The sequence below is a fragment of the Salvelinus alpinus genome, chromosome 4 (genome assembly GCF_045679555.1).
Source record: "Salvelinus alpinus chromosome 4, SLU_Salpinus.1, whole genome shotgun sequence".
In the NCBI taxonomy this organism is placed as follows: Eukaryota; Metazoa; Chordata; class Actinopteri; order Salmoniformes; family Salmonidae; genus Salvelinus; species Salvelinus alpinus.
In genome coordinates, this window is record NC_092089.1 from 46,658,280 (window position 1) to 46,674,996 (window position 16,717).

At 41.0% G+C, this 16,717-nt stretch overlaps 1 protein-coding gene across 2 annotated transcripts; it reads right to left on the reverse strand.

Moving 5' to 3' along the window:
• Positions 1-1,265: 1,265 nt before the first annotated feature.
• On the reverse strand, positions 1,266-16,301 carry LOC139573754 (PHD finger protein 1-like). 2 transcript variants are annotated; one of them, XM_071397565.1, is made up of 15 exons: positions 15,536-16,301; positions 14,894-14,972; positions 14,705-14,786; positions 13,933-14,019; positions 13,327-13,421; positions 12,642-12,790; positions 11,091-11,186; positions 10,537-10,605; positions 10,194-10,317; positions 9,750-9,817; positions 9,351-9,482; positions 7,243-7,321; positions 4,776-4,888; positions 4,406-4,489; positions 1,266-4,179 (listed from the first exon to the last, which is right to left on the reverse strand). In XM_071397565.1, exons 2-15 carry the CDS (start codon positions 14,969-14,971, stop codon positions 3,861-3,863), a joined length of 1,575 nt encoding a protein of 524 aa, XP_071253666.1. In that variant the 5' UTR covers position 14,972; positions 15,536-16,301; the 3' UTR covers positions 1,266-3,860. The 2 variants fall into 2 exon arrangements, with proteins under 2 accessions (XP_071253666.1, XP_071253665.1); XM_071397564.1 differs by having other exon boundaries at positions 9,345-9,482.
• Between the last annotated feature and the right edge of the window lie 416 nt (positions 16,302-16,717).

The window sequence follows — 16,717 nt, forward strand, 5'->3', positions numbered from 1 at the left end:
CGCTATCGAACGCGCACGCCACCGCACGCACAGTCACACACAAACGTGCGCACACACAAACACACTACACCGATTGGTGCTGCTGCCAATAACGCGGTAGACTACATTACAGTTCGCTATAGCTCTCTCGTTCTGGTGGTAGGCTATAAACTAGATTATTGGGAAGTCTGAAACTTATTTTAGGCTTTAAGCCTATGTCTGGTGACATGGTCAATGGAAAGATTCTCAAGGGGTGGGCTAAATGAATGGTTTTCGAGAATGACTTCCACCAACTCATCTCAAATGTCAAAACGAACCACATTTCTTTTATTTGCCTGTAGGCTCTAAATTCAGAGCTAAATGGTTTCATCTTTATTCCTGAACTTTTTTATTCCATTACAAAGATTATGGGCAAAATTATTGATAAGGCTATTGATCATTTGTAGCGACACATTTTAAGTTGCTGGTGTCCTAAAAGGAATATAGCTAAAGGTAGTTATACATGTGCATTGTATTCGTCCAATGTACACATGCACAAATTGATATGGAGCCTATCTACACATTATCAGGCTCAAGAACGGCATCACGTGTGCAGTTGGAAGCTGATAATTTCCTATTGGATCCAATAGTGGTCCATAGAGCCAACATGGCGTCCTGATCGGCTCAGTTGCTACAGTACGGTGTCAAACTTGGATTATGGCTACCACCTGGCGGTAGACTCTTGCAGCTGCAGTTGGAGACTGAACGGTAATGCACTTTAATCTTTCCTTTACACCTCCTCCTAGTGGGAAATGTGGGTAAGTACATGCATTATACATTATTACATCCAAACCTTTAATGCTGAATATACATTTCGGCCTAACGACCTATGTAAAGGCCAATAGTGATCTGCTAATTAGAATGACACCATCTATACAGGATAACATACAGTTACTGCAGTTATGCATCATCATAGCCCTCTAAGATTCAGTAGGCTATCTGAAATGTCACTGCAATGAATAAACTGCTCGACATGCCATGGCAAAGAGATTCTTGGCAACAGAGCCATAAGGACTAGCCAGTCGGTTTGCCTGGCAGCAGGGCTATTGATTCATCACATAATACCTACATGTGAATGGGGTGTGGAGTCTATTGCTATACCAATAGAATAAAATGGAATAGAATAGAACTCGCTGAAGTGCAATTCAACATATATTATTATTGGCTAGCCTACTGTAAATACAAATAGGCCTATACATATTGTAAGTTAAACAAGAAATGAACAGAAAACACTCAAAGCACATTGGTAAGATGTGAAGGGCAACTTTTAATTTTTTTAATTTTACATTGGCTGTGTCAGCCTAGGTTATACATGTATAAACGTAATTTGACCAAAAGTCCAAAAATACATCAAACCAAACTTGGACTTGACTACAAATAAAAAAAGAGAAGGCTATAGAGACTCTCTTAGCTTCTTATTCCTCAACTCAAAATCAGATTTACCCCAGTCCTTTGAAGTAATTTTGTATAGTTCCATCTATAACCTACAGTAACAAACACTTGACGGGTCTATAGACATACTTTACCATAGAAAACATACAGATACATTCATTACCATCGAACTGATGGTTCCACAGACCTCTTCCTATTCAACTACAGCCAAATTCACTGAGAATGATCTAAATCCTAAACTGGGATGGGAAGGACTGAGTTGGGAGGTTCATTTGACCTGCACTGCCATTTAGAAACGTGCCAAACCCTTAGCAATCCAACCTGGACTCAGGGGTAGACGTAACATAGTAAATGTAAATCTGTGACACTCCAATTAGATATGTAAAATTTGTGCATGTCCATTATCCATTTCGTATTATATGTTAGGAATTGTAATTTGTACATGTTACGAATTTGCAAAACGTATGATATGTTACGAATTGCAACTTGTTGTGGCTAAAGTTATCTAGGTGACTAACGCTAAAGTTAGCTAGGTGGCTAACGTTAACTACACTAGGGGTTAAGGTGAGGAGTTAAGTTAAAGGGTTAAGTAACCTTCTGTCTTATCTAACCATACCAAATGTAACATATCATACTAATTTCAGTGTTCCGGATTTACTTTTACTATGTTACGTCTAGTCTATGAGACCAGGCTGAGCAATCATCTATTCACTATTAGAAACCGGGTCATTCGAGCCCTGAATGCTGATTGGCTGAAAGATGTGGTATATCATATACCACAGGTATGACACAAAATTACTTGTTTGCTGATCTAATTACGTTGTTAACCAGTTTATAATAGCAATAAGGCACCACTGGGGGTTGTGGTATATGGTCAATATACAATGGCTATGGGCTGTATCCAGGCACTCCGCGTTTGGTTGTGCGTAAGAACAGCCCTTAGCCGTGGTATATTTGCCATATACCACACCCGCTCAGGCCTTATTGCTTAAGTAAGATATGGCATATTTCACATCATTCAATCTGGGGAATGGGCGACATCTTGTTGTGGTTTTAAAAAATGACTGAAAATGGTTTCTGTTGACATGATTATAACAGTATAACTGCCTATTGTGTTATTTACTGTAACTACACCTGTAACACAATCTGTCTTCTGGGGGATACAACACACACATTTACTCTTATCTGTGTTTTATCCCACAAAGGCAGAAATAAAGAATCTGTATAAATATAAACTCTGAACCTTGCACTATGATATTCTAGAGTTCTATACACAACCTCCTGTTTCACTATGATCTCTGGGGCCCAGTTCCAAATCAAACACAAACCCATAGCCCTTACCCCTTAGACACTTGGGTACATCTGAAAGGATCGGATATATGAGAAATATGATGAAAGCTCCACCTTTCCCTCTGATAGGCCGGATGTAACATAAGCCATATTGCTCATATCTATCCAATCTTGTCAGATCTACAGTGTCCAGACTAGGGCTTAGGTATCAGCATTGAAGTGGGCCAGAGTTAACGCTATCTCTCATCCTCAGTGTAAACCTGGAAGATAGGAGCCGACTCCTCTGTCTATGACCTGAAAATGGAAAACAGTACAAATAGTTTCACCTGCACATAATACCATTTGTTGACTTCTCTTCCCTAAAAGAATGTAAAGCACCCCTCAACAAATTGACAGTCAAATCTGGCTCAACGAGCGGCCATTTTCCATGGCTATCTGATCAAAGATTTTGATCAGTAATCTTGAAGTGTTTTGATATTTGTTTGGAATGTATTTTACACTAATTCTGTGTGTGAAAGCCTAAACAACATTGTCGTGACACTTCAAATTGCAATTGGTGGATGAGGAAGAAAACCTTATAGAATAGTTATCATACATTTCAATCACCTGATCCCTTGATTCAGGTAAACTTCTCAATCTGCAGATGCACAATCCAGATAGGCACTATGCAACCACATCATCAAATCATTCTATAATAATATATTGTGAATATATAAATCTAACTATAAAACAAAAGCCTTGTATAGCCTCCTAATATATTTCTATTACATACTATCATGTAAATCAAGTATGACAAAAGGTAACGTAACAAATTGCCTATAATCAAATACTGTATATACAATCTTCAAACGTAAACATGATAAATGCAAAGGCATATTCCAAAGGTATACAGTACAAATATAGGGGAAACACTAGCAAATAGGGAGATATAGTAACACGTAGTGTGATGATATAGAATGGAGGCGATATCGTTTGAGCAACCTGGATTTGCCTTGTGTGGGGTTTTTGTTTTGCTTGTACTTGAAGTTGCCACACATTTCTGATGTGGCACCTGCACGACAGTCATTATTTCTTTCTCTCTCCCCAATATCCCCTCTTTGCTGCCAAGCACTCTGGTGTGTTGATCCTCCCTCCACCCCCCATCTCTCTCTCATTTTCTCTCAGTACACACTCACGTTCCCCCACTCCACGAGGTACTGGACCTTCCCGTCTGGCGTTACTCGCCTCGCCAAAATCCTCACCCCGTCCCCGCCCCCCCAGCCCCTGGCAGCTGACCCATCCCCCCCACCCCCTCCCCCCACGCCGCCCGGATAGGAAGGGACGTCACGCAGCATGAGGGAGGGGCAGGGATCCAACTTCTGGCCAGGCTGGTGCTGGTGGTGCTGCTGGTGGTGGTTGTGGTTGTTGTGGTTGTGATGGTGGGAGGATGACAGGGAGAAGGGGAGGCAGGGGGGCGGCACTCGACAAGGGTCTTCCGCACTGAAGAGAGAGAGAGAGAGAGAGAGAGAGAGAGAGAGAGAGAGAGAGAGAGAGAGAGAGAGAGAGAGAGAGAGAGAGAGAGAGAGAGAGAGAGAGAGAGAGATATTAATATTTCACGATTCATACTTTTTGCCATTGACATCCAGGCACAGCTATGGTTTCCTCTCTATATGTCTAGATTGAGGGTAGTCCCCAGAGAGCAGGAGGAGCTGTGGTTAATACTGACCTATAGTGATGCAGGGTTCTGGAGATGGCTGGGGCTCCGTTATAGGTGGGGTGATACAGGGCAAACATCCTCTTAGGTGGAGAGCTGTGGAAAGAGCAGGGATCTAAACATGTTTTTAAAAACGGACAAAAAGCAACAATGCATGGATTTCCACTGACATACTGCCTAATACAAGCATTTCGCTACACCCGCAATAACATCTGCTAAACACGTGTATGTGACCAATAATTTGATTTGATTTGATAAGGGTAGCCTAAATCAATGAGGACGTAATGTAAAAAGAAATGGTAACAGTCTGTAAATACAGTACAATGCATTATTACTTGTTATACAGTATGTAAAGTGTAACCAATACAATAACAGTACCAACCCCAAATTCAGCTCCTCCTCCTTCCTGGAGTTGTAGAGGTTAGTTCCACCTACGTAGCCATGGCAACATGGCACCAGATCTATTGGGGTGGCTGGGACTGGGGGCGGACAAGGCTGGACACAGGAGAAACACTGATTAGCTAGTGTTCTGACGCCAAATCAGTGGATCCAAACACACATTAGACATGATACTTCAGTTCATGCCCTTTCATGTTATCTTTATAGAAGAATCCATACTGCTTGTGAATACATCTAAATAAAAACCAAGGTCTGTTAACATACTGTATAATTTGATACATATCATTTAAAAAATTTAATTGCATTTCACTTTTAAAAATGCCGGACGCTGGAACTTTGTTAGTACAAAGGGCTAGTCTTTCCAAAAGGAAATATATATTTTCACGTGACAGCTTTAAACCTGCATTACAATTCCACATCCCACACTTGTATTGTATGCCGCGAACACACTGCTGCAGTAACTTTGAAATTATTTACAGTATGATATTGCTATTGTATCACGATTCACTTAATTATCATCACTTACTATGTCTCATCAAGGCATAGCATGATCCATGATCCTCGTCGAACATCTCAGTCCAAAATCATGGGCATTAATATGGAGTTGGTCCTCCCTTTGCTGCTATAACAGCCTCCACTCTTCTGGGAAGACTTTCCACTAGATGTTGGAACATTGCTACGGGGACTTGCATTAGTGAGGTCAAGCAATGATGTTGGGCGATTAGGCCTGGCTCTGTGCAGGCCAGTCAAGTTCTTCCACACCGATCTCGACAAACCATTTCTGTATGGACCTCGCTTTGTGCATGGGGGCATTGCCCATGCTGAAACAGGAAAGGGCCTTGCCCAAACTGTTGCCACAAAGTTGGAAGCACAGAATAGTCTAGAATGTCATCGTATGCGCGTTAAGATTTCCCTTCACTGGAAAAAAGTGGCTTGAACCATGAAAACGGTCCCTGACCATTATTCCTCCTCCGCCAAACTTTACAGTTGTCATTATGCATTTGGGCAGGTAGCGTTCTCCTGGCATCTGCCAAACCCAGATTCGTCCATCAGACAGCCAGATGGTGAAGCGCGATTCATCACCCCAGAGAACGCGTTTCCACTGCTCTAGAGTCAAATGGCGGCAAGCTTTGTAACACTCCATCGGACACTTGGCATTGCGAATGGTGATCTGCTCGGCCATGGAAACCCAGTTCATGAAGCTCCTGATGAACAGTTCTTGTACCAACACTGCTTCCAGAGGCAGTTTGGAACTCGGTAGTGAGTGTTGCAACCGAGGACAGACGATTTTTACGTGCTACAAGCTTCAGCACTCAGAGGTCCCGTTCTGTGAGCTTGTGTGGCCTACCACTTCGCGGCTGAGCCGGTGTTGCTCCTAGATGTTTCCACTTCACAGTAACAGCACTTACAGTTGACTAGGGCTGCTCTAGTAGTGCAGAAATTTGACAAACTGACTTGTTGGAAAGGTGGCATCCTGTGACGGTGCCAAGTTGAAAGTCAATGAGCTCTTAAGTAAGGCCATTCCACTGTCAATGTTTGTCTATAGAGATTTCATGGCTGTGTGATGTTCAGCAACAGGTGTGGCTGAAATAGCCGTGTCCACATACTTTTGTATATATATAGTGTGTATCTGTCACCTCCATTGCCTACGATAAGTAGATTCATATTGTGGAGACTGGGGTAGCATTTCTTAGTGTGAGCTTGCTACCATAACAACAAAAGCATCAGTACTCTATCCTTTGCTTCCTCAGTTCTCAGCACACCCTCAGCTCTGTCAACCTCCAATGCTGGACTGTGACCCACAACATATACAGTAAATACAGCAGTGGTATACTAGCATTATCCCCTCCCCTTACTAGCGCGCTGTCCCTTTAAATTGAGGTGCTCTGTCAATGCTGCACTGTCAAAGTGCCAGCGCCACCTGGCCAAACTGTAATCGACTGCAAAGTGCACTTGGAAGAGCTCCCAGATGCCACATATCAGCGTACCTTCCCTTCTCACTTTCCCTGGGATAACCAACCTGCCCCAAGATGGCAGATGATTCATGTCCGCTCAGGATACAACAGTCTGCTGGAAGTGCTGCCCGCTGAAATACGACCGATCTATAACATTTATTGTCTCGGGATAAGGGAGGCAGCCTGAGCAGTAGTATAAAAGGATGTGTATTTTCTATTCATATTAAAATATATATTTTAAACCTGTGACCATAACATGTTGTCATATTCGATCGAGTCATAAACGGTAAACCAGCTTCAACTCAATAGTGTAGGCTGGGCTTTGAAGAACATGTAAACAGACAACACTGGCTATTAGGAGAACCTTTTCTCCACCCACTGACTGACTGTGACTGACAAGTCATTCCAATGTCAGGCAGCTCTTTGCTATGCAGTGAGGGGGCGGCTGATGGCTGATCTCTCCCTTGATGCCTGGTTCGAGACAGAAGCACTGACCTGTGTCTCCATGATGCGCCGCTTTGATTTGCGTGACTCTGGCCCCACCGCTCTCCTCTGGCAGGGCAGTGACAATGGGCTGCTCCACACAACAACACAGAGACACAGTCAATAACTTGAGGAGTGGTGCAATGTTTTTACTTAGAAAACTACAGTACGAGTCAAAAGTTTGGACACACCTACTCATTCCAGGGTTTTTCTTTATTTTTACTATTTTCTATATTGTAGAATAATAGTGAAGACATCAAAACTATGAAATAACACATAAGGAATCATGTAGTCACCAAAAAAGTGTTAAACAAATCAAAATATATTTTATATTTGAGATTCTTCAAAGTAGCCACCCTTTGCCTTGATGACAGCTTTACACACTCTTGGCATTCTCTCAACCAGCTTCATGAGGTAGTCACCTGGAATGTATTTCAATTAACAGGTGTGCCTTGCTACAAGTACATTTTTGGAATTTCTTTCCTTCTTAATGTGTTTGAGCCAATCAGTTCTGTTGTGAGGTGGTATACAGAAGATAGCCCTATTTGGTAAAAGACTAAGTACATATTATGGGAAGAACAGCTCAAATAAGCAAAGAAACACGACATGAAGGTCAGTCAATACGGAACATTTCAAAAACGTTTTAAGTTTCTTCAAGTGCAGTCGCAAAAACCATCAAGCGCTATGATGAAACTGGCTCTCATGAGGACCGCCACAGGAAAGGAAGACCCAGAGTTACCTCTGCTGCAGAGGATAAGTTCATTAGAGTTAACTCCACCTCAGATTGCAGCCCAAATAAATGCTCCACAGAGTTCAAGTAAGAGACACATCTCAACATCAACTGTTCAGAGGAGACTGTGTGAACCTGGCCTTCATGGTCAAATTGCTGCAAAGAAATCACTACTAAAGGACACCAATAAGAAGATGAGAATTGCTTGGACCAAGAAACACAAGCAATGGACATTAGACCAGTGAATATCTGTCCTTTGGTCTGATGAGTCCAAATTTGAGATTTTTGGTTCCAACCGCCATGTCTTTGAGATGCAGAGTAGGTGAATGGATGATCCTTGCATGTGTGGTTCCCACTGTGAAGCATGGAGGAGGAGGTGTTATGGTGTGGGGGTGCTTTTCTGGTGACACTGTCAGTGATTTATTTAGAATTCAAGGCCCACTTAACCAGCATGGCCACCACAGCATTCTGCAGCGATATCCCATCCCATCTGGTTTGCGCTTAGTGGGACTTTCATTTGTTTTTCAACAGGACAATGACCCAACACACCTCTAGGCTGTGTAAGGGCTATTTGACCAAGAAGGAGAGTGATGGAGTGCTGCATCAAATGACCTGGCCTCCACAATCACCCGACCTCAACCCAATTGAGATGGTTTGGGATGAGTTGGACCGCAGAGTGAAGGAAAAGCAGCCAACAAGTGCTCAGCATATGTGGGAACACCTTCAAGGTTGTTGGAAAAGCATTCCAGGTGAAGCTAGTTGAGAGAATGCCAAGAGTGTGCAAAGCTGTCATCAAGGCAAAGGCTACTTTGAAGAATCTCAAATCTCAAATATATTTTGATTTGTCTAACACTTTTTTGGTTACTACATGATTCCATATGTGTTATTTCATAGTTTTTATGTCTTCCATATTATTTCACAATGTAGAAAATAGTAAAAATAAAGAAAAACCCTAGAATGAGTAAGTGTGTCCGAACTTTTGACTGGTACCCCTGTCAGGGTATAAATGTGGTGTTTTTTATTTTAAGCCTATAGAGAATAAAAGAGAAGATGGTGTTGAGAATGTTAAGCAAGAGAATCAATGTCCACATGCGAATGTGCACACGCACGTATGCACACACACTACAGACGATGTATTTATTGATAAAAAATATTAGTTATAAACATATTCACCAGAGTGAAATAAGTGAGTTCTTCCCTTAAATGATTTAATGAGGCACACAGGTGCCTGTTTAATTAGTATCAGTTTACAAGGTGTTGCTCTTTTTCACATTTGTAAATGTGTAGTTAATTACTAGAATGAATGCATCCATATAAAGAGTTGGGTCCTGAGGCTTGTGTTTGTGATGATGAGAGAATAATAAATCACAGAAGTTGTCCTTACTCTGACCTTCTCCTTTGGGTGATGTTGATGGGCGGGTCAGTGATGAGGGGGGACGAATCAGAGGTCAGGGGAGGCGGAGCTCGGACCTGGAGCCCAAAAAGACACTTCTTCTTCTTGATCTCTTTACCAGAGACAAACCTGGATGACGTCACAGAGAAAAAGACAACTTTGAAAACTTGTAGACAACAACTTTGTAAAGTCAGGTCACCGTTCTTTTTAAAACAAGTTATCATTATTGTCTGTTTTCTTATCGTTCTCTATTGATAATATCAAAGAGTTAAGAAACAATTAACTAACTGTATTTTCTTTACCCTTATGTACAATTCCAGAAGCAACGCTATCATAAATCTGGTCAAGCATAGCTGTGGCTTCTATTTATTCTTCGCATCATATGCAGACTCTCACCTGTCTTTGTTGGAGTTCAAAGCGTTGAGCAGATTGTGACAGCGATCTTGCCTTGGTGTGTCAGAGAGCTGGGGGACAGGGAGGAATGAAAATCAAGAGCTTGATTAACACTGTGGATGGTAGCCTGAAACAAATGTTAACACATTTAGAGACACATTGACATTCATTGGTGAAAGGTAAACATTTCCATGGATAACGTAGTTAGTTATTAATGTGATTTGTGAACAGTTAATTAAAAAAGTGTATGACTGATTTAAATGCAACTGTAGTACCTGAGAGCCACATAAAATACAAGTGATATTTACCATTTAAAATGTGCTAAATAACAATGACAAGTAGCTAATGAAATCAAAGCACATAATTACCACATGACTGCTAAGAATTACGCTAGCTAACACTTTCACATCATTTCATCATAGCACGTAAGTGAGGAAATGTTTATACCGAGCCTAGAAGCAAAGAGTCCCAATTCTCATTGGCAAACGACATGATTTCATGGTCGAAATCAAAGTATTTTCTCTTGCAGCACAAGGAGAGGTGGTAGAGCACCAAATGGGCCAAATCTACCCTGTATTTACAACAAACACACCAGGAAAAAGTTAGTTCAGAATTTTTCACATCACAAAGCTTTTCATTACATCATTGAGGAAGAGGAATGAACATATTGTAACCCACACGACTCAATAAACCTGTCATAAGAAACTGGTTTTCAAGAGTGTTTTCAGTGTGATAATCCCTGCAGTTTAAATTATGTAATCTTCTTTTAGCAGATACTGTATAGCTTTACCAGCTCATGGGTAGCCGTTGAATTGTCTCTGGTCCGTTTGCACAGACTGAGCACTGGAACTCATAAAACCTTTCAGAAGAAAAAGGAAACACAGATGATTCTATTTTTGTCTGTGATTGACCAGATATAAAAGTCAATGGAAACATAACATAGCACATGGTTGCTACTGTCGGCAAATTCTTCCCAGTTTCCATCACTTGTTTAGCAGATATAACAACCCACCACATTCTACCTCACCATCAATCTCAAACATTATTTTTCTATGCAGAAACAAAGAGTAGTATAATATATCATGGACATTAAACCAGTAGGATAATACAGATGGTTAATGTGACAATAATGGTGTAGTGGACTGGACTAATTTGAATTCATTTTTACCTCTACCACATTACATTGGACACCAGAGAGGCAGAATAACAACTGCACTGCTATTAGCAATAAACACTAACAGCATTAGCCCTACCACTGCCAGTTTTATAACCTCTCTGTTATGGTTTGACAATGGCACTGCAAAGAAGCAGTACAAGGTTATAGATAACAATACTCGGTCTCACCTGTCTCCATATAACAACGGCTTGGTCAGACACTGTGTGCAAGCTTCATGAAACCACTGACCACAACTTCCACACTGCAACATTTTCAAGTTCCACCTGCAGTTGATAAATAAAAACATTAACCACACTCCCCAATGGCCTAAACATAGCTAACATCTGGTGGCCACCTGACGAGAGTACAGTATATTATGTATTTTTCAAGAGGCTGCAATACTCAACTGAAAAACACATTATGTCTTGACAGTAGAGCTGTATAATGGTGAAAAGGACATACAGGGTTCCGACATGAATATTCTATTTGTTTTTGTTGGTAAGGAAAATGAATAGTAAAGCTTATTGACCAATACATGTGCTAAACACTAGTTATAAAATTTTATTATTAAGTGATAATGCCCGAGAAACAGTGTTTGTATGGGTATTGTTAGAACCAAGATGAAGTCGAGGGCCGGCAAACCATGCCAATATATCCTCCAAACACTGGCTTTGAGGGCATTATCACTTTTATACAACGGGTTAACAACATATTCAAATAATGATTGACATATTTTCATTATAAATGTTATTTTGATTAATTTATTCATACTATTTCATCCTTCCACAAGATATAGTCCCGACACAAATCTAGGGTTGATACCCAAGCTGGCTGGTCGTTCGTTCTATCGGTTTGGTTGCCAGAGAAGCGACCCAGTCGTTCAGTCTTTTTGTTCTGTATCTATGGATGTTCTCAATGTTCCATTGAAATACTGACTTGCAACATTGTTATTCTTGCTTGCTAGCTAGCCAACTACGGCTAACTTACAGTCATGTCAAACAGTGCAGCCAGAATAAGAGCAAAGTAGCTGCATTTGCATTTGTTTAAGCTGTTTTCTAGTGACATTTATTTGGATACATCCATAACAATGAGCTAATGATGCGCGATTTCGCCTGGCATAAAAAATGTACTTTCTCTTTAGGACACTGCTGTTCGTAGGAGCTGGCCAACACCACAGCTAACACAATCACTTCAAACTGAAGATGGAAAAACAGCAAACTAGCTGCACTTTGTTTCGTTTGACCTGTTTTCTATTGATAGTTATTTGTATATATATCTATAAAAATTATGCTGATTCATAATTTCAACTGGCTGACAAAAGCTGCCTGCATGTCTGTCTCATCCCGACTCCCAACACGTTTGTTACTATGGGACAGCTGGAGATAGGACAGCTGGAGATAGGACAGCTGGAATTTGAATGTTGAAAGAATGTTGCAAATGTCAGAGAGACAGATACCAAGGTTCATACAAATCTCCGCTGTTAAAAACTAAATGTTAATCGAAAAGAAATGTGAGAATGTCTAGATGCTTTTTATAGTGGAGGTCAGTGGATTGCGCAGTCAGATGGAACAGAGTAAATAGGCATTTTAACATCATAGACTTAGCCGGTGGTAACTTGTAGAATAGACACCATCTGGAATGCGGTTTTAACCAATCAGCATTCATGATTAGACCCACCCGTTGTATAACATCATTTATCTACTGAGGGCATCTGTTAGAAGCGATAAATTGTCACTCACTCTCCAGGTCCGGCACAGTAGCAGTAACATTGCTGCTGATTGGTCAGATGCTGTGGGTCCCAGTCTAAAGATGACAGCTGATAGGGCAGCCGAAGTTTCATGATTTGCATGAGCCGGGCAAACCGTCCTCGTTTGATGGCTCCCCCTCTCTGAAAGACAATTTTGACAAATCGATTCACTACAGCGACCTCTCCACTCACGGTCATGTCAGTACATTCAAGATAGATGACATTGGATGGGAACTATCCAGAAAAAGCAATTCATCTCATTTTATTGTAGGTCAGCTGAGTGAGATAATATCTTAAGAAAAGTCAGGTCAATGAGATTGACCGATGAGCAATTAGCCCTTAACCACAGTGCTCCCTCATCTAACACCTACACTACAGAATTGGAGCATACATGAATTACTGACCATAATGACTATAATACAGTATAATCTTGAAAAAATCTGCATTGACGAACTGGTCAGATGTCCAGGCACAACTTAGAGTATCGAATCCCTATGGTGAATAATACAGAGTTGTAACATTTCTGTGGTTTCCTTCAGATATATCCATTGACAACATTGTTTAACATAACACTGGTATTGAAATCCTCTGGATAGATTTTTTAAAAAGACAAGTCTGAACTGGATATTTTCCCTGAGCCAAGAGGCAGCGTGTGAAACAAAGATTAGCAGTCTAACCTTGGTCGCCACTGCAAAGACACATTGCCGACATATCCAAGAATTGCTGTCAGCTTCCGGCTCAATGGATGGAGTGTGGCACTCAGGATGATAACCTTTGATGGAATGGAGAGTGTTTACTGTAATTCACATACTAAGGATATGTTACTGATGGAGGGCTTTTCCCTGTCTCTTTTCATTAAATATTATACACTGAGTGTACAAAACATAAGGAATTGCAGCGCTGCTGGGTTTTCACACTCAACAGTTTCCTGTGTGTATCAAGAATGGTCCACCACCCAAAGGACATCCAGCCAACTTGACACAACTCTGGGAAGTATTGGAGTCTACATAGGCCAGCATCTATGTGGGATGCTTTCGACACCTTGTAGAGTCCATTTCCCCCGACAACTGAGGCTATTCTGAGGGCAAAAGGGTTGCAACTCAATATTAGGAAGGTGTTCCTAATGTTTTGTACACTCAGTGTATATTATCTGGTAGAAAACCTGAAGAAAAAAATAGATGCCATTGTTTTTTACTTTATTTAAAATAGTTGTGCCTATCCGTCATAAGTTATTATTTGAAAATACCTCTATGAAGAGTACATAACATGCTGTGTTTTCTTACCGTGACGACATTTAAGACAATTGATGAGAGGTTCTTTAAGAGGCGGGGCATCACAGATACAGCAAACTTCTTCCACTCCAACTGAGACTTAAGCAACAGAGAAAAGGAGTGAGTAACAGAGAGAGGGGGAGAAAGAGAGAGAGAGATCACTCAAAAGTGTTAATTTATGTATATTGATTCATTTCCTTGCCACTTCATTGATTTCAATGTCTCCTGCACCCTTTCAGATTTCACTCCTTTTGACATGTGGATATTTGGCTGTGCTTCCCTTCACTTTACACTAACTACGTGGGGGCGCCATTTCCCTATGGAGTCATTACACTAATAAATTCATAAATACACCAATTACACCTAAAAGTACCCCATCAGAATTGCCAACATTTCCAGGGAATGTTGTATTTCAACCTTGACTAGAGACCTTAATTGCGCAACATTCTTTTGAACTACAATGGATCGGAATGGAGAGAGAGCATCAAATTAAGAACAAACTTTTCAACGCTGAGAGAAAAATCTAAAAATATTTTATGAATTTCTTTAATCTCCCTGAGGTGAATCAAGGTAGGGTAAAAGTAAAGATGATTCAAATATGATAATAGTTGGAGCATCCTCAATTAGCCCCCTAGCTATAGAAAGGGTAGATATGTGTAAAATATTTGTATCAACATTTTAGGGGATATTTCTTTGATTCAAAAGTAATTCCACAGTGCAGAAAAACCCTCTGTTAAAAGTTTTGTGTTAACTGAGGAAAACAAGAGTAAGTTGTAAGTCTTACAAGAGTGAATGTCTTTTCTTAGGACCCAGAATTCCGAGTTGTCCTCAAATCTCACCAGACAACATTGCTTGACTCCATCTACCTGAGGAGAGTGATGGAAACAGAGTGGAATTGTTCACTCAAACCTAAATTGAATACTTTCCAAATGTGCACACGCACGCATGCACATACGCACACACACACACTTACTCTCTTCACATTGCCGAGGTACAGTAGTCCATCACTCCATCGAGCTAACACATCATCCCCTTCACTTACTCCCCCCATCCTGAAGAGAAGTGAGAGAGATAGAGAGAGAAGGGGAGAGGAAGAGGAGGGGGCTCATGTGAAATGGAAATCCAATTTATTCACTGAATACTTTGCTGCCATTGCCGAGGTTTATGGCCTTATCATTCCATAGGCACTGGGCTGGAGTGGATACGGGGTTACATTCTCACAAACCCAGCATAGCCACAGTCAAAATCCAGCAGATTAAATGATGAGTGTAAATGCCCATGCATGGAGCAGGACAAACCATTATGACACAACACATGTGAGAAAATGCATTCACCACTGCATGATGACTGCACTGTAGTTTGATTGTAACACCACTGTACGCCTCTATACTTTGCTTTCTCATGCACTTATGTGTTGTATCCTCTTTGAAAATCTAAAACGACAAACTTGAATAGAAAGGAATCGCTGTAGCCTATGGACATAATCTCTGCACATCCAGCGGTTGTTCCAGTGCAGGCACTCAAGTCAAAGAGACACATGATACATAATAGCATTTTCAAATCAATAAAAATTAACATAGACAGTGTTGTTGGATCAACAGAGAGCCATTGCTACCTGTCAAGTCGAACTCCTCTCCGTTGGGGTCACAGCGATTCCTGTGCCGGCTTGACATGAAATATTTGATCTCTTCTGTTTTCCTCTCGTCTCAATTACTGGCCGGTTGGATGTGAAGCCTACGTGTGTGCCAAAGTGGATGTGCATGTATGTGTCTGTGCCAAGCGCGTATGTCTGTCAAGTCGTCAGTGAGACACCGTCGGTACGTCCGTCTTTCTCTCGGTCTGTATGGTCTGTCTGTCCTCCGCGACGTCGTTTCGTCATGTTCCCGTGCCTTTGCTCTCTTTTCTCCACCTATTGATGCTATTAAGCGTGTTTGTCAGAGCAGCACGCGAATCAACCCGCGAGAGACGCCATCATCCCTGCCTCTTTCTCGACCGACTTGTTGTGACGCAGACATAAAACACCGAGAGATAGAGTGGGAGGGAGATAGGGGGGGACCGGGTCAACGGCGGCGGGAACACCTTAACATCCGAAGAAATTACCTCTAAACCGTTATGACAAGGCAAGCTGTGTTTACTGAAGAATTAACTCAACTGTGATAGAAGCCAGTTAAAAATCAGCCGACGATGAGAGTCGCTGGAGTTTAAGTGGGCAATTAGTGGAAGTTTACATACCTCATTAATTGGTACCTCCCAAAGAAGGGTGCTGCAAGTTTGGAGTCCTGGAGAAAGTTTTAGAAGGGCCAGTGGAAGCTGCGCTCACACGTGTTATTCACTTTTTTTTTTTTTACCATTCAGTAAATTGCACAATAAATAGTTTTCTTGCTATAGTAAGTATTTTTATTTCCTTCCAGCTAAAATAAAACTATAATCATAATGTAATCATAAATTATCTAATTTCTTAATATTACTACACATTTTCATTATATAGCCTAGGCTGCAATATACAATATGTATAATAAACATTGTGATTGTGTATATAGAGTTACTTTGTGCAGTCTTTGTGGTCCCCTTGCCAGATAAGCCTATTTTCAGGTTTTGGACACTATACAAAGTTAGCCTATTAGGCCTAAGTAATTAAGGATAATTTAAGGCTTGGATTACTTTGAGCACTTGTCACTGTAGTCATCAAAGGGAATTGTTGAATGTGATTTACAATAGTCTATAATTGTCCTATACATTTCCTCTTATTACACATATTGTGTGTGAAATATTGATTGTCTATGATCAATCATCTATT

What these genes read in the sequence shown, in the direction of transcription:
- LOC139573754 (XM_071397564.1), bottom strand. Translation starts at nt 14,971, where the DNA reads ATGGGGGGAGTAAGTGAAGGGGATGATGTGTTAGCTCGATGGAGTGAT. An exon ending in TACTGTGCCGGACCTGGAGA is followed by an intron (nt 11,187 to 12,641) that starts GTGAGTGACAAT and finishes TATCAACTGCAG; the next exon opens with GTGGAACTTGAAAATGTTGC. An exon ending in GGCGCATCATGGAGACACAG is followed by an intron (nt 4,889 to 7,242) that starts GTCAGTGCTTCT and finishes TCCTGTGTCCAG; the next exon opens with CCTTGTCCGCCCCCAGTCCC.